General features: G+C 30.4%; 1 protein-coding gene across 3 annotated transcripts in view; it reads left to right on the forward strand.

Annotated features, from left to right (window-relative positions):
- The window catches only part of LOC115883027, a 54050-nt gene extending 39984 nt beyond the window's left edge, over nucleotides 1–14066 (forward strand). For 2 of the 3 annotated variants that reach the window (XM_030901302.1, XM_030901299.1), the window contains exons 2-8: nucleotides 2555–2663; nucleotides 3282–3432; nucleotides 5750–5986; nucleotides 6042–6292; nucleotides 10419–10563; nucleotides 10623–10784; nucleotides 13520–14066. In XM_030901302.1, the coding sequence (XP_030757162.1) occupies nucleotides 2565–2663; nucleotides 3282–3432; nucleotides 5750–5986; nucleotides 6042–6292; nucleotides 10419–10563; nucleotides 10623–10784; nucleotides 13520–13653 (1179 nt within the window). In that variant the 5' untranslated portion in view covers nucleotides 2555–2564 and the 3' untranslated portion in view covers nucleotides 13654–14066. Of the gene's footprint in view, nucleotides 1–1580; nucleotides 1795–2554; nucleotides 2664–3281; nucleotides 3433–5749; nucleotides 5987–6041; nucleotides 6293–10418; nucleotides 10564–10622; nucleotides 10785–13519 lie in introns of those variants that run through there. The other variant, XM_030901300.1, reaches the window with a different exon arrangement.
- Nucleotides 14067–17632: the final 3566 nt, after the last annotated feature.

Raw genomic sequence — 17632 nt, forward strand, 5'->3', positions numbered from 1 at the left:
AGTGGGCAATTAGCGTCTTTTCGACTCCAAAAGAATGCGAAAAGATACTATACTTTCCCCGCATGAGTAATAAAAAAACTTTAAACGACTTTTAGGATTTTCTATGGGCTCATCAGCTGCTATTTCATCAAAAAAAGTTTTGACTCTACGAACTCTTTTGTTTTTTAACTGAGGTTCAATATTCCAAGATTTCGCAAATGAAATTGATAGCTCATATACACTTTCAAAAGATTTTCTATTTTAACATAATGTTTTATATCAGCCAAGGATTGTGTGCACACAAGGATTGTGTGCCTAAATGTAATTTCAGTTTTCGGTTTGTTTGATAATTGTTTTTGAGGGATGAGGGGCGTGGGCCTCCAATCGGTTTTTTAGTCCGCGGGGGCATTCGCCACGCGCCTGTATGTCAATTATACGAAAGAAAACAAAATATTGATATTTTGGTGAAACTTTGAAACACCCTGTGGAGTATGTTAACAAAGCAAGGAATTTAAAAATAATTTTAACATCTAGATGTACTTTGTCTTGATAGTTTTTTTTTGATTCATCTCATTATCTTAATTTTTTTGGAGATATTTGTTTTTGAAAAGGACACTAATATTTTTTGTATTTTTTACATTAAAACCAAGCCTTTGCTTTTGGTCCTAGTAAACGGACCGATAAAATATTAGTCATGATTTATGTAATGTCACTATCATTGAAAAATTGTATTATTATTGTCTGTTGGGCAGTTACTCCAGCAGGTATGGTTTAAGTCCAAAAGTTGATCTCTACCATGATCAATTAAAGCAACAATAGCCAATACTCCAGTACTTAAAACCATCTCCGCAAAAGTAAACGTCAATAAACAATAAGAATATAAATTTTCAATGATAGTGACATTAGGACCCAAAATCAATGCTAAAATTGTTGTAAATCGTTACTGTCTTATTCAAATGCGAATATCTCCAATAAAAATAAAGCTATTGAGATGAATCAAAAAGCAAACTATCGAGAAAAGACGTACCTAGATGATAAAATAATTTTTAAATTCCTTGCTTTGTGTTAACATATTCCACAGGATGTTTCAAACTTTCACCAAAATATCAACATTTTGTTTTCCCTCGTATAATTGACAGATGGAAATTTTCATTTTTAATTTAGAAAAATATACTAAAAAGTCAAATAATTTAGCTACAAATTGCTCAAAAAATTTTCAAAATCGGCCCATTAGAACAAAATATATTAAACTTTAAATACATCAAAATTTTAGAGTGCCCGTTTTTCGTGCCGGTGAATGTATTTAATAAATTGTGCTTTCATTCATCATTTATTTAACTGAAACCGAATGAATTTTAGAATGCAATCCTAAAAGGTTAACTATAAAACCTGAAACAAATGTCCATTAATTTTATTCTACAAATAAATATTAAAAACGTTAACTACTAAGGAAATTTTGGTTTGTAATGCACGCGATGCTAAGAATCCGTTTCTTTTGTCCGATATTAATTATTCGCACTCCGATCCTGCGGTTTTTTCTTCGAAACACCCGGTAAAAATAATCGACACTAATTTTAGCCACCTATAAATACAGAGGAATAAGAGCGAGCGTTCTGAAAAAAATCCGTTCAGTTTCGTGTGAACGGCGCGCACATCTCGCACGCGTGATACTGCCAGAATCTTTAGTGTGATATTTGTTTAAAGAGCGTGTATTTAGTGATTTTGATTTTTATAACGATATAGCATATATTTAAAGCGGGAGAGAAACATTTCGTGTTACTTACGTTCACCGGACCCAACCGAGAAGATGAAACTGTAAGTTTCAAGTTAAATTTCGCCATGTTGGATTTCAAGTGCTGTGTTTTTAGTTTTTTGTTATTTTTTCTTTTATTCTTTAATTTTTCAAAAAGTTAATTTCTTTATAAAATCCATCATAATGCCAACCAAATCAAACAGTGTCTGGAACTACAATAGAATCGCTACTATAGTTTTTTTGTGTTGTGTATAATTAACAATTAACTTACTTTTAAAACTTTTTTTTTCATTTTTTTTACTCTTTGTTTGTCATATTTTATTTTAAGTATTTTGTATCTTCTTTTTTTCTCAAATTTTTAATTAATCCTTTATTTAGTTCATACGTTATATAGTTTCAAGTTAAATTTAGCCATGTTGAATTTTTAAATGTTGTGTTCTTAGTTTTTGGTTCATTTTTCTTTCCTTACTTTTTAATTTTTTCAAAAATTGAATAGATTCTTCATAAAATCCATCATAATGCCAACCAAATCAAACAGTGTCTAGAACTAAAATAAAATCGCTACTATAGTTTTTTTGGGTTATAATCTTACTTTTAAAACTTTTTTTTTATTTTTTTGATTCTTTATTTGTCATATTTTATTTTTTATAAGTGTTTTGTATCTCCTTTTTTACTCTAATTTTTAATTAATCATTTATTTAGTTCTTATTTATTTGCATTTTAGGTCTCTATTTTTTATTTATTTTAATATTATCCTTTATTTCAAAACTTAATAATTTTGTAACTTTGTCTTTTATTCTAATTGTGTTATTTCTTTGCCAGACTGAACATAATGCCAACCAAACCAAAAACCAAATCCAAAAGTGCCAACAACTCCAAGGAGTGTCTGGAAATAGAAGTCGGGAGTATCCATGAGGAATTGGAGGTGCCTGTAAGTACATTAAGTTATTTTTGCTTTTTTGTTCATCATTTAATTACTCCTTGCTTTGTTTTGTTAACTGGACATTAATAAGTTTTAATTCTATTCTCAAATAAGCAAAGCGTAAGGTTGCGTCATCTACTTTCTTTATACATGACCTATTCAAAGTGTGTTAAAAAAGACAATCGTATTTCGATACTTTCATTAAAATTGGAAAAAGATCATGACATAATAAAATTAAATATTTCTTTGACTTTTAAGTTTTATTTTAAAAACGATAAATGAAATTGAAGGGGTGGCTGCAATAACCAGGCAGCTCCACTTTTTTACGAAAATGAGATTTTTATTTAGTTACCTTTTAAAAATAGGCCGATCCTGCAGTTATCAGGCCACGTTGTGGAAAAGTACCTATATGGCAACGTTACTGGAACTACAGTTATTAAAACTGTCTAGTATGGCTAGCAAAATTTGTTAAAATGGCCTGGTTATTGCAGCGACCCTTTCAAATTATTCCAAGTGATGCGATGATAATCGGTCAGAGAGTCTAGATTTCTCCTAAAAATATCATCACTAATATACATTCCGTAGCAGGAATTATGTATCTCCATACATATTCTGTTATATCTTTAGGTAGCATCTGAGTTGGTGTTCAGGAAAATATGGAAGATCAAGCAATTTCTTCATACCATCAAAAAAAGGGACCTCTTGGATAGCCCAACTTTTCGTTGTTCTGTAAATGGTGTAACGACATTCTGGAATATCGCTGTCCGTTTCTGGAAAGGTAATTTTATTATTAATAATAGTATTTAGCTTGTTTATTTAGTAATATTAGTTTTATTAGTTTTTTCTTAAATTTATTTTGTAACAACTTTCATGAATTTTACTGTTCAATTTTGGCAAAGGTAACTCAACGCTAAAATAATAGTATGTAATTTTTTAATATTAGTAGTATCCTAATTTTCAAAGCAATTTGCAGTCTTTTTTCCAATTTTTTTGTGGCTCCATCTTGATTCAAGAAGCTTTTTTATAGTTTTCTCATACTTTCAACATTTTATTTTCTGTAACTGTATTAAATTGTAAACAATACATATTAATTGTTAAAATAAGAACAAGAAAAGTGTTCTGCAAAATTACGAAAATGTTAAAACAAATTAGTGCAGAGTTGTTAAAAAACAAATAAATAAAATATCCTTATTACATTATAGTGTTAAATGATATAGCAAGTACTAATTTTAGTTAATTGACATAGAAATTTTAAGAATTCACGTTTCATAGAGTAAATCCCCCATTACAGTATTTCTATTAATTCTTCTTCATGGTTTTAAAACTATATTATTATATTTGCATTTTTCAGTTTTTACTACTTTGACGTGGTTTTTAATGACTAAAATTTTAATTTCAACTTTAAAATTTGTATTCGTACTGCTTGTTTATTCATAACACTTTTGTATAAGGTCTTTATTAAAATAAACATTTATTGTATTGACATTGAGAGTTGCATATCCGGGAAGTTTCGTATTTCATTTTCTCGGAAATTTTTATTTTTGGCGTTCATTCAAGGAAATATCAGTATGCGATGTTAAACCAGGAAATTGTCACAATAATTTAGGTATATAAAATAAAAGCTTATCACTCTTTATAATCTCTAAATAAATTTGATACTCAGGAAAGATTCTGATAATGTCGAAGGTATAAAATTATCAGAATTTTCTAATGGTGTAAAGCAGGGTTGGCATGATTTAAATCATGATTTAAATCGTGATTTAAATCAAGTGATTTTTTTAAAATTTTAATCATGTGATTTAAATAAAAAAAAAATAGTTTTATTCAAACTTTATAATAAACCAAAAAATAACTGTAAAAGTTATAAAAATGTGTCCTAGAAAACTAGAAAAAATATTTCTATAACAGATATAACAGATAATAAATCGAAAAATAATTGTATACCTATGTTATACAACTATATAAAAGTATCTATTCATCAATTTAAATGTTTGACCGATTTTTGAAGTAATTTCGTGTGAATCCATTAGACCGCTAAACGCAGGGATTTATTTTAAAATTTATCTATAAGTGACAAAAATTCGCTGTTCAAATACATATCATTCGCAAAGTCTAGTGCAGAACTAGGTTCTTCTGATATAGAGACTATATCTTCATTCCCGAGAATCTATAATCGTTGTCAGAAAATGTGTTGTTTTATATTTTTTTGAATCGGTTGTATGTTTCCAAATTTCTACCGACATTTTGATCTGCAGTAAGTACTTTACACTTTGACATTAGATAATACATACCTACTAATTTCATTCTCGACATAAGACTATTTCCGAACAATAGTGTATTGTTTTATTAGGAGTAAATATTATACTTATTTTGACGATGCTCTAACCTAACCTTTGAAGGATCATCGTAAAGCTATTCCGACATTACAGGGAGGCACAAAAACTACATTTTTACTCCAAATAGAACATACTATTTCTTTTAAAACATTACAAATATTTTTTTAATCAATTTCAAACCTTGCAAATAATATGAACAGTAATCGAGCAAAAATTTGTACACTCGTTGAATTTGACACTTAATATCAGTTTAATAATATATTTTTGTACTTTTTGTGCTTAGGCGTAACAATGCTTTACTTTTATGCCTACGCGTTAAAATGACAAAAGTTAATATTTTTGAGATGTTTGAAAAAAAAATACTTTTGATCTGAAGCGAGCGACTTTTTGCGGAATATATTGGTTACCGATGTGGAAAAATGGCAACGCGCCGTAGAATTGTTAATGTTATCAGTATCGGTCAGAGTTATAAAGATTTAGCCATTTAGGATAGGACTTTAATTGGAAATAGGTCCTAGTCATTTGGAAATTCGATTTAAATCTTGTTTTGAATTAAAATAAAAAAAATCTGATTTAAATAAAAAAAAACATCATTTCCAACCCTGGTTTAAAGTTTAGTTCATGGATTTATTAGCATTTGGTTTTGTCCCACTTTTAATATGCTTTATTTTTATTTATTTTTTGATCTAGAACATTCATTCTTTTTAGTTTAAAACGACTTGTTCTTTTGGAGTATGTATTAACCTTTGTCAATTTCAGGTGCCAACGGCAAAAAAGGTAACCAACCCCTGGTGGTTTGCCTGAACCTGACCGGATGCGAGACCGAGGAAACCGGTCAAGCGAGGGTCCGGTTCCAGTTCGGAGTTTGGGACGCCACCATCAAACACTGGGAGTGTTGTCCCATCTCCAGCGTGGTGCTCAACCTCCAGAACACCAAAGAACTCCTCTCTGTCGGTTACAAGAGCTTAGGCATCTTGGACAGGCACATCGATAGCAGTAAGCGCCATTTTGGTTCCTTGAAACTTGTTTTTAGTTCTTTCTTCCCGACTAGATAAGGACATTAAGATTATGGTCAAGATTCAGATTATTCAGAGCGACGAAGAGGTCCACAGTTTGTCGCAGGATATGGCGAGGCTGATGACGTGCGAAGAAGAGAACAAAGATACCGTGGTAGAGTGCTACTGCGATTCGGAGAATAAAGAGAATAGACAGAATCCGATCAGGGTGCACAGTTGGATAGTGAGGACTAGGAGCGAGAAGCTTGCCAAGAGATTGGACGAAAGTAGCGATGAAAATAACAAAGTAAGTGTCATTACTTAATCTAACATTGTGAACAATGTATGTGTAAAATATATGAACTTTCTATTTTTATATGCACTTATAAATATAATTTTTTTAGTTGTTTCTTGGGTGTTGTGGCTATGGTTGCAGTAAAAAAGTAAAACAATAATTTTTCAACGTTTCGCAATTTAATGTACTTTTTTTATGCTTCTTCAAGATTTTTTTGGTCTTTCCTATGTCTTGGAGTAGTGTTTCTTATCATTTCTTTACTGAGAATGTAATTCTATTTCTGAATGTGTTTCTTAGTTTTGTTACTGAGAATTACATTCTCAGTAAAGAAACGATAAGAAACACTACTCCAAGACATATGAACATAGGCTGTCAAGTGTTACCTGAACAAGCTCAACCTGTATCAAAGAAGTCTTCGCTGCACACTCTGCGATAAAGATCCTGAAACAGTGAAGCACATAATATGTCACTGCGAGGCTCTGGATCGCAAGCGACACTTTTTATTTGGGAAAGCTAGGCTAGAACCGGAGCACAGTGGGGTATTTGACACCGATAGTTGATAGACCTTATATAAATTATTGCTATTTTCAATTAAACAGGAAATAATATGAACAAAATAAAGGATAATTCGTCGATTCTATAAAAAGAAAGAAAAATCACTGTTCCAGTGTATCCACGGTCAATGCCACTAATGCCAGTAGTAATATCGCAACTAATACTACTATTGCTACGACTGATCCGCGAACAATTCCCATATCACTAATGCCGCTACTAATGCCAAATTGTGCTATACTGCTAATGGCACTAATGCGATCGCCTTGTACACAACAATGCCATCGCGGTTTACACCTCGCATTAGTATATCACTGATTTGCAAATTAGAGGAAATGAAGAATGTTTTTCTCATTTTATCAGCAAAGTCGCAAAAAGTCGCAGTATTTTATTTTACTGTATGAAAGCCCAATGTTTACTAAGTAAAACGTATATAGACAATATGCTGAATTCTTCGAAATGCGCAACTAAATCTCTAAGTATAATAAAAATGTCACAAATTTAATCAAATTTTCTGAACGCCTAACTTTTTGTTGCAAAAAAATCGTTAGTATAGAGAATATCAAAATAAATAATATGTTTTTGTAGAATACATACCTGCAGCTTGCTGAGCCATTTTCAATCAAAACAATAATATAGACGTAAAAGGAGCACAAGAACAACAATAATTTATAATTTTAAACATAAAATTTAGACATTTACCTCTTACCTCTGTGAAGTAACAACTTTGACGTTTCGTTGAAACAAATGAATGCAACTAAACAAACCCATAGCAACGCCATTCATGACAGACATGATTTAACTTATCATTTATCTTTTTGCGGGAAATCTTAAACACATTTGCTTTTTCGAATTTCGATCACCTTTTTCATGCTAATACTCCACCGTGCGGAGGAACTATGCTCCCATCCTATCAAGGACCTGCATACGTTAGTACAGGAATAGGAGAATGGGTGCAGATATAGAAAGGGGACAAACACAATAGGCCTCACAGGTCGCAGTGTTTCCGGCAGAGGACGGCCCCTTATTGTGAAAAAATAAGACATAGGAAAGTCCAAAAAAAGACGAAAGTAAAAAAAAAATCTTGAAGAAGCATAGTACATTAAATGCGAAACGTTGAAAAATTATTGTTTTACTTTTTTACTGCAACCATAGCCACAACACCCAAGAAACAACTAAAAAAAATTATTATATAAGGCTAAAGAATAATCACTGTCAACTTATAAATATATGTCATATACCGGGTGTTTTTCAATTTTTATTTTTTCAGATAGAAAATGTGACCTAAATCTGGATTAATATATATCAATTAGTTTCGAATTGGTTTGGTTTGGTTTTCCAACGAACTGCAACTTCTCATTTTTAAATAACACCTTCCGTGTTTTTTTACTTTATTTGATAAAAATTATATTCTGTATAGATTTATACAGGGTAAGTCTTAAATTAGTGCAAATATTTTCGGGGTTGGTAGATCTCGATTAATGAAACATATTTTCTCTTTACCGTTTTTCAAATAAATCCAAAATAACCGAGATATTTTATTTTGAAAATTTCCCAAAAAAGTGAATTTTTGCTAAAATTTTGAGAACCACTTGATCTTTTCTGGATTTTCTTTTTGTAGTAAATTTAGTCTACTACCTATGTTGCCATATTATCAACAAATTATGTTTTTTAACTAAAAACTAAAAAAAATTCAAAATTTTTTTTCCAAAAATTTAAAATTTTCAAAATTTTTTTTTCACTCAAAGAAACTCATAATTGTCTTTCTGGGGTCAAAATATACTACCCCTGAAAATATTTGCACTTATGACTCACAAAGTATATATTATGTCAACTTTTGACATTTTGTGTTAAAAAATTGTATTTTAAAATTCAATCTAGAGTGCCACGACAATAAATTATTGTTACGACAATTTAACTCGAAATACCAAGTATGTGGTACCAAATTATTCGTAAAAAAATGCTTTTCCAAATATGCTAATGAGCCACCCTTGTTCCATTTGAAAAAATTGGGAATTATAATTAAAAATTTTGAGAATATTTTAGACGGCCAGGAAAAGACACGAACAATATTAGCTGATCAAATCTATTTTTCCTAGGCTCATTGATTAAAAATTAGTGGTTTTAACACAGTCATGGCACTCTAGATTGAGATTTAAAATACTTTTTTTTTTATTGAAAATATCAATATTATGATTTTCTATCAAATAAAGTAAGAAAATACCGAGGGTACCATTAAAAAATCAAAGTCACTTCATGTGAGATACGTTCAAGTTACCTAAACTATATATTGAATACGTCAATCAGTCCCGATTTATATCATATATACTAACATACCAAATCTCGTTTTGTATCTGAAAAAATCAAAAAATTATAAGGGTGCGCCATTTTTGAAAAACTCCCATTATAATCCTTTCACTATTAAAAAATTGTTCGATTTTTATTCATGTTTTTAATCATTAAAGATCAGACGTTCATATAATCTCACTGTAATTCAAGTTGTCGAAATTTAGTCACTTTACATAAAACCGCTTATAAAGTAAATAAGGAATAAAATAACATATAAAAGCAAACCAAACTCGCGAAAAATCAAATTTAACAAGAGCAATGTCAAACAAAGCTAACTCAAATTAACTAAACTATTTCAAATTGATACAATAACGTAGGTTCTGTTTTTATCGTACAAATTTAAAAATTTTATATTGTTTGACACCTTCCTTAATCATTCTATTGAATGGTAGTAAATCAGTAGCTATTATTCTTTAAAATTTGAATTTCTCTAATGCCTTTTTCTCATAATTAATTAAAATAAAATTACATAGCAACTTATTTTATTAAACTCACAGTTTAAACATTTGTATTTTTTATATTTTTTGTTAAAAATAAATTTAGTAGTTTAATAAATATCCAATACTTTGTAAATACTCTGTGTATTCATATCAAAGTTTGATAGATAAGTTTTCACGGACACCTAACAGATAACGGAAATAATCATAATCCTAATGAGGAATGAGTTTCAAGTTTTAGCTTCTGATTTTTTGCCTAGCAACTAGTAATAATTTTGCTCTTTGAAAATAAAAATAAATATATTTTATTTATATCAGAAGTAGTTTCTAACTTTGAAGACCTTAGGTACATTTTTTTCTTAAAGAAACTAAGCCATGAAAGAAGTAATTCTAACTGCAAAATTTATATATAAAATGTTTTAGATAGTAAGTTATAACTGCGACCTTATATGTCTATTTTGTCTCTTTTTGTTGGTTATAACTCATCATACAGTCTGAGGGCTTTGACAAATGTCAGTAGCTAAGACGGTTTTACAGAGTTTAGGAAGGATATAAAGGTTTAAGGAATATAAGGATTATTTATATTAATTATCTTTTGGGAACTATTCTAAATACAATCTAGATTAGATGATGTAGAGATACACTGAGATTATTTAACTTTATCTGACCATGTTTTAACCAAAACTAAAAAAATTAACGTAATTTTTCTATTACGTCAAATTTGCCTAGTTAAAATCATCCTGTTAATGAATAAGGCTTAGTTTTATTTTATAAGTATGAATAATGTTATTATTTTGCAGAATATGAAGTACACATTAGCCTTACCTGAATACTCTTACGGAGTTGTGTGTGAACTTATCCGGTACATCTACACTGACAAAGTTGACTGTGCGGACAAGTATGCTGCCAAATTATTGCCAATTAGTACAATTTACACTTTACAAGGTAATAAAATACCTAATTTTCTTTTATTAAATTTAAAATATTTATTTATAAACTTACAGGATTGAAGGGTCTCTGTGAACGTCATCTCATTGAAAGTTTAACTCCAAGCAACGTGGCCAACATCCTTTTACTGGCCGATCAATGCAGATGTGAAAACCTTAGGAAAGCTGCATTGCATTACTGTGAAGACTCTGAACAAATAAAGGGGAACGTTCACATAGGTAGGTTACTTCATATATAAGAATCACTTTTTTTCCTTTGATGTTGCGCGATACCTAGTCGCCATTGATTTCGTTCATTCCAGTCTCCGTCACGCAGATCCCTTGAGCTCATCGCCTTCTTGACACTCTCCATCCAGTTTGTCCTTGGTCTTCCCCGTTTTCTTCTCTTTTGTAGAAGCCAGTTTAGTAGCTTCTGAGGCAGTCGCGTGTTGTCCATCCTTCTCACATGTTCATACCACTTCAGTTGGGCACTCTCTAGTTCCTCTACTATAGTTTTTCGTCTACCCATTTTGTCCACGATTGTCTCGTTTCTTACTCTATCCAGCCTTGATGTTCGCGCTGATCTCCTTATCGCGTCCATTTCTACCGCCAGTAATTGTCTTTTGTTATTCTCTGTTAACCTCGCACGAACTAGATTTTTTACATAAATAATTTTGCTTTGACATCTGACTTCAAATAATAAAATCCTGTCATCAGAGTTACAGTCCTCGAGAAAAAATAATTGAAAATTTGTTCAGACCCTTTTTGAATTACCCTAATTCAAATTCCTACTTAAATTCTTAGGTGTTTATGTTTAAAATTTGAAATACATACTTAATGTAAGTTATTTATATTTGAATTTTGAATAATTTACACAATAAGTACTTCAAATATTGCAAATCTTTACTTAAAATTCTGAAGTACTTGAAATTCTTTAAGTAGAATTAAAAATATCCACACGATTAATCAGAAAGTATTTATCGTCAAAGAATCTGGTTATTTCGTAACTAAATTAGCCTAAAACTAGTACTAACCGGTTGTTTTCGATCCAGGGGTGCAACTTTGTTCATGTTTCAAAGCGACAGCAAAGTAATTTTGTAGCTTGAGGCACTATGTTCAGTAGCAACATCGATTCGTAGCGATATTCTGATTTCTTGCTTTGTGGCGAGGCGACTGCCTAGACCGTGTCGCACACGTGTGCAAGAGTGTGATAGTGATACCATATTTTGCAGTATTTGCCGAGAATACCCGATTTGATAAAGCAATAATAGTTTTGCAATGAACATAGTACCGATCATGCTATAAGTCGCATTCGACATTGCTTCTAAATGATCGGTTGCTATCTTGAACAAAGTTGCACCCCAGAACCTCGCAATGACATATTATGCGCCTGTTTTAAGATATTTATTGCAATCTACAGGAAACACAGAGTTCTCCATCTCTGATATCAGTCGTACCAAAGTTTATGGCGCGAATAGTTGTCGTCTAGGCGCATTGTTATGAGGTGTTCTGCTGTTTTCCCATTCTCCCCTCTACTGAGGTCTTCGTTGAGGAGACAGTGTCCTGTTAAAATCCCTGTGACAATTCGAAGATTGTTCTTACTTAAATCAAAGACAATCTTTGAATCTTTGTTTCTTGGTTTCGGTCGTTAGTTCTGAGAAATTCCTTCGAGTGTCTTAGACCGTTGGAGGATTCCCATTCCAGGTTACAAATGGTTCCTTCCAGGTTCGTGAGTCCCGCTTTAAGTTGGTTTCTACTTGGAAAGCATAGTTAGTGGAGTGTTCGCTCCTTTTCTAGCTAGATCATTTATTTGCTTTCTCAATTCCTTCTATACCTTGGTAAGCCGGCATTCTTACGTCTTCACTGCAGAGCATTAGAAGTTCTTTTGTAGTTTTAGAGTTAGGTCCTTAAATAAAGGCCTTGCTATACCTATGCTCCTGTCTATTTGTCCAGTGGACATTCTGCTTTTCCCTGATCCAGAGTTTTAGCTACTACGAGTTAAGCCTCATTCTTCGTTCTACAACCTCGCAATTAGTGGAATAAATTAGTGGTTTCAATTTGAATTACACTTTATACTTTTTAGTTTACGATCATTCACAATGTAAAGAAACACAATTAAAATTAATAGAATATCCTAACCACAGCTTGCATTAGTCAGTTCTATCAATAGAGAAAGCCTAATATTTTAGCTTTTAATCAACTTTTGATTTCTAACCACAATTTTTCTTGACGGAAGATAATCAAAGGAGAAAATGACATTTCTCGCAAATTCTGAAGTATAATTAGAGGAAAAGGTAAAAGTTTGATAGCTTTTTCTACTAATTGAAAATGTCTACTACTAATTCTGACGTTCTGAATGCTTAAGCTTCATTCAGAACCTCGAAATTAGTAGAATAAATCAATGGTTTCAATTAGTGTAGAAGTTTGTTCCTTTAATATCAATTTAAGCATTTACAACGTCAAAATTAGTGGTAATAATATTCAATTAGTGGAAAAAGTTAACAAACATCTAACTTTTCCCCTAATTATACTTAAAAAGTTGCGAGGAATGTCATTTCTGCGTTTGATTATCGTCGAACAAGAGAAATTAGTGGTTAGAAATCAAAAGTTGATTGTTTTATAAGCTGAGTATTGAGCTTTCTCTATGGATAAAACTGACTAAGGCAAGCTGTTACTAGGATATTCTATTAATTATTAATTATGTTTTTTAAACATTGTGAATGATAGTGAACTAAAAAGTATAAAGTGTAATTAAAACCGCTAATTTATTCCAGTAATTGCGAGGTTCCGAATGAAGCTTTATACATTTGGATATTCCCAGTTCTGGATCTCTCCCAGTGGCTCTGGACCAAGATAACATTCCGATAATCCTTGCCTTGTTAAACAAAATATATTTTTTATCAATTCATCAATGCATACTTCACACAAATCCATACTTCTTATGAAAACTAACTTGATCATTTCTTTGGTTTCAGGTGGCAGAACATTAGCTTGGAGAGTTATGGAAATGGTGAACCCAGACTTATTTATGGAAGCTTGCGAGAGTATAGGAAGCTCGTCGAGTAATTTAGACAGTACGGGAACACCCCGAGGCTCCTGGAGCGACTGAATAAAATTTAGACAAATCCTGAATTACGCTGACAAAAGTACAAAATGGTTTTATTAGTTGTAATATTATTGTTTCTGATGTATTTTGCCTGACAGTTTTTAAGATAGGACTTGATATTTATTTAAGATCAATTACTTTTAAAATTAAACGTTCTTTTTAATGTGATCTGATTAGACAAGCTATATACTAAGATGATGTATTAATACTAGAAATAATAATATTTTGATATATGTAATTTTTATACATAAAAAAAATTAGTGTAGTATTTATATAAGTAATTGTATTTAAAATTTAAACGCATTTTTATATTTGTAGGTTTGTATTTATTTTCATATTCGTGTATGTGTATATATTATACTAGTGAATTCTATTAAGTGAAACTATATTTATATTAAATATATGTTTTATTTATTTTAGTAATCTTCTTATTGACTTCCCGAAAAGAAGTTTAATTTTTTAAATTATAAAACAGAAATCAGTCATCATCATCATCCTCAGCTTATTCAACCATTTTCAATTATAGGGTAGCCTCCTTCACATATTTAGATACTCTCTTTGTAGTTGGGCCCATTGGTTGCCTATTGCTGGCTATGCGGGTCCAAGTTATCATGTTCTGTCCTTTTCTAGGTTTTTTAATTCCTCGTGGGTCCCATGCTGTAATTTTTGTTGTCTATCTGTTGTTCATCCTCCTTGCCAGGTGTCCTGCACATTACCACTTGGGGGATTTGATTCTGTGGATGACATCTATTACCTGGGTCTTTTGTCGTATCCACTCTATTCTTTTACGGTCTCTCTTGGTTATTCCCAGCATATTTCTCCCCATTGAGCTTTGTGCGACTTGCAGTTTCCTTATGATGCCTTATGTATGTTTTAACTGTCCAGGTTTCACATGCATAGGTCATGGCTGGTAGAACACATTGTTTTGAAACATTGAAACATTTCTATACAGGGTTGTTCACCACATACGACACGGAGTATTGTAGCTAAACGATGAGATTTTTACAAATTGTAAGTTTTGGGTTCGATGAAGGACTATTAGAGGTACAATTTAAAAATAATTTTACAAGATACAGAGTGTCCCAAATAAGTAAAAAATATCAAAGTTGTATTTTTTTAAATGGAACACCCTGTATATTATTAGATTTTTAGTTTCTACGATTAAAATAAAAGTAAATTTGATTAAGGTTTATCACACTTAAACCTTACCGTTTTTTGAAATATTTTCAATTTTGTGAAATTGCAGTAAAAATTTTAAAGCATTCATTTCTCCAAGGGTATCAAAGTTATATATTAGTATACTAAATATTTACTGAAGTTTATTTATTGATCGATTATTGTGTTGCAATAAAAAAATAATATTACCTTATACAGAGTGTCTAAAAATTTATTTTAAATAATTATTAGCTTCAAACGGCAATAACTTGTTTAATTTAAATGGAACACCCTGTATATTTTACGAGAATCAGATGCACAATTTAATTGTCTATCAAATTATATTATACCATTTTTTACCTATCTCTTTAAGTTTCCGTAGAAAATGCATTTTCTTGTAATTTAGAACTTATTTATCAATATACCCATGGACTATTGACATTTTAGATTATTTTTAAAGATGTGCCAAATTTTTAAAGAGTACAGATACTAATATTGTCGATATAATTCGTTTATTTCATTAAAAAATAAAAACAAACAGTTTAAATATTTGTTAAAGAGGATCAATTAATATGATTCCAGTATTCAAACTACATTAACTGACTGCGTTGATTAATAATAATTGCTCCAAATACTAAAAAACTGAATTTTGTATGGGCATTAGACAGTGTGATAAAAAGTAACACCTTAAAAATGATATTTCATTTTTTAATAAATGCTTATTTATAACAACAGAGACTTTAATTTGATAACTTATTATTATATTGATTTCTGACTCAAATCCACATTTATTTATAATAATTTAATAACGAACACAATTAAGTATGTAATTAATTAGTATATGGGCGGAAATAATGGTGTTATATTTAATTAATGGTATACTCTTTTATAAAGATTTAAATAGTTTTCTTTTTGCATACAAATGGCCTAGTAATATTATCGTTTTGCTAAAAACGATAATATTACTAGTCTGTACATTTTGTACATTTGTTGCTTTAAAAACAATCTAAAATGTCAATATTCCATGGATATATTGATAAATGAGGTCTAAATTATAAGAAAATGCATTCTCTACGAAAACTTGAAGGGATAGGTAAAAAATGGTATAATACAATTTGATAGACAATTTAATTGTGCATCTGATTCTCCTAAAATATACAGGGCATTCTATTTAAATTAAAGATGTTATTGCCGTTTGAAGCTAATAATTATTTAAAATAAATTTTTAGACACTCTGTATAAAATAGTATTATTTTTATTATTGCAACACAATAACTGATCAATAAATAAACTTCATTAAATAATTAGTATTAAAAACATTGATACCCTTGGAGAAATGAAGCTTTAAAAATTTTACTGCAATTTCACAAAATTGAAAATATTTCAAAAACGGTAAGGTTTAAGTATAATAAACCTCAAATCAAATTTACCTTTATTTTAATCGTAGAAACTAAAAATGTAATAATATACAGGGTGTTCCATTTAAAAAAATACAACTTTGATATTATTTATTTATTTGGGACACTCTGTATCTTGTAAAAATATTTTTAAATTGTAGCTCTAATAGTCCTTCAACGAACCCCAAACTTACAATTTGTAAAAATCTCATCGTTTAGCTACAATACTCCGTGTCGTATGTGGTGAACAACCCTGTATAGTTAAATAATACAAGTATTGAGAGAAATCACTACAAGATCAATATTGAAACATCCCTTGTGATTATTATTAACGCAGAAACATCTTGTTGAATATGTTCAATCAACAGCCATCTATAAAAAAGGGACTTTTTTATTGTAATGTATCAAAAGTTATTATATTGAACACTACTTTGGTAAAATGCGAAGTACGATCATAAAAAATATATATAATACACAATACGGATATAAGATGATGTTTGTCTATGATTAGGTCATTAAAATTTTAGGTCACTTCTAAATTTTCTTCTGTAGTTTAATGTTGTCTTAAAACATTCTTTTGTAAATTATTATTAACGAATACTGTTACTCACATACTTGAAGGAAATTTGATTTGAAAAGAAAATGGAAAATCCAAATGAGTGTACATCTTTTTTGTCTAAATTAAGTATACAGAGGTCGTCACAATAAAGGTTGACAATACTATACTAGATCAAATGTAATGTTAGTTGCATTTGATATTATTTTATTATCTTTGCAATAATTTTGACTGTTACCTTTCTACAATTTTTTCCGGAAGAAATGATATTTCAAATTTCATTTAGTCATTTTTCATTTGCAGATTTACAATTTTTGGATACTTGCTTACTGCATATTTATATTATTTATTTATATTTTATCATTTTCCCAAATTATTATTGTATATAATCACTTGGCTACGATGCTCTTGGTGATGTTTCTCCTTTAGCTAATCTTCTAAAGAAAAATAAAAGCTAATTAATTTATTAACAGAAAAATAAAACACTAATTCACCACAATACACCCACAACACTTTACATTTAACACTGCACGCACGTTTCGCTTACCATGTTAGCCTCATTAGAATATGATTAAAACTGCATCATCGACAGATCTTTATCATCTACTGATCATTAACATGGTTAGCGAAATGTGCATCCAGTGTTCAAGTAAAGTGTTTTGGTGGCTTGTGTTAAATAAGTGGCTCATTATGCTATTGTAACATCAAAGGTTTCAAAACCCTCAACTATAAAGATTATTAATATTGAAACCTTACCAGAAAAACTGTTGAGAAACATTGACATTATGTAAAAAGAATGGAAACCAACTATACAGGGAGGCCCATCGAAAACGTTCCGCAAGACATAACGGCCAGGATATTTTTTTTTTCAAAA

The sequence above is a fragment of the Sitophilus oryzae genome, unplaced genomic scaffold (genome assembly GCF_002938485.1).
Source record: "Sitophilus oryzae breed Bouriz unplaced genomic scaffold, Soryzae_2.0 scaffold_1802_pilon_pilon, whole genome shotgun sequence".
Classification (NCBI taxonomy): domain Eukaryota; kingdom Metazoa; phylum Arthropoda; class Insecta; order Coleoptera; family Curculionidae; genus Sitophilus; species Sitophilus oryzae.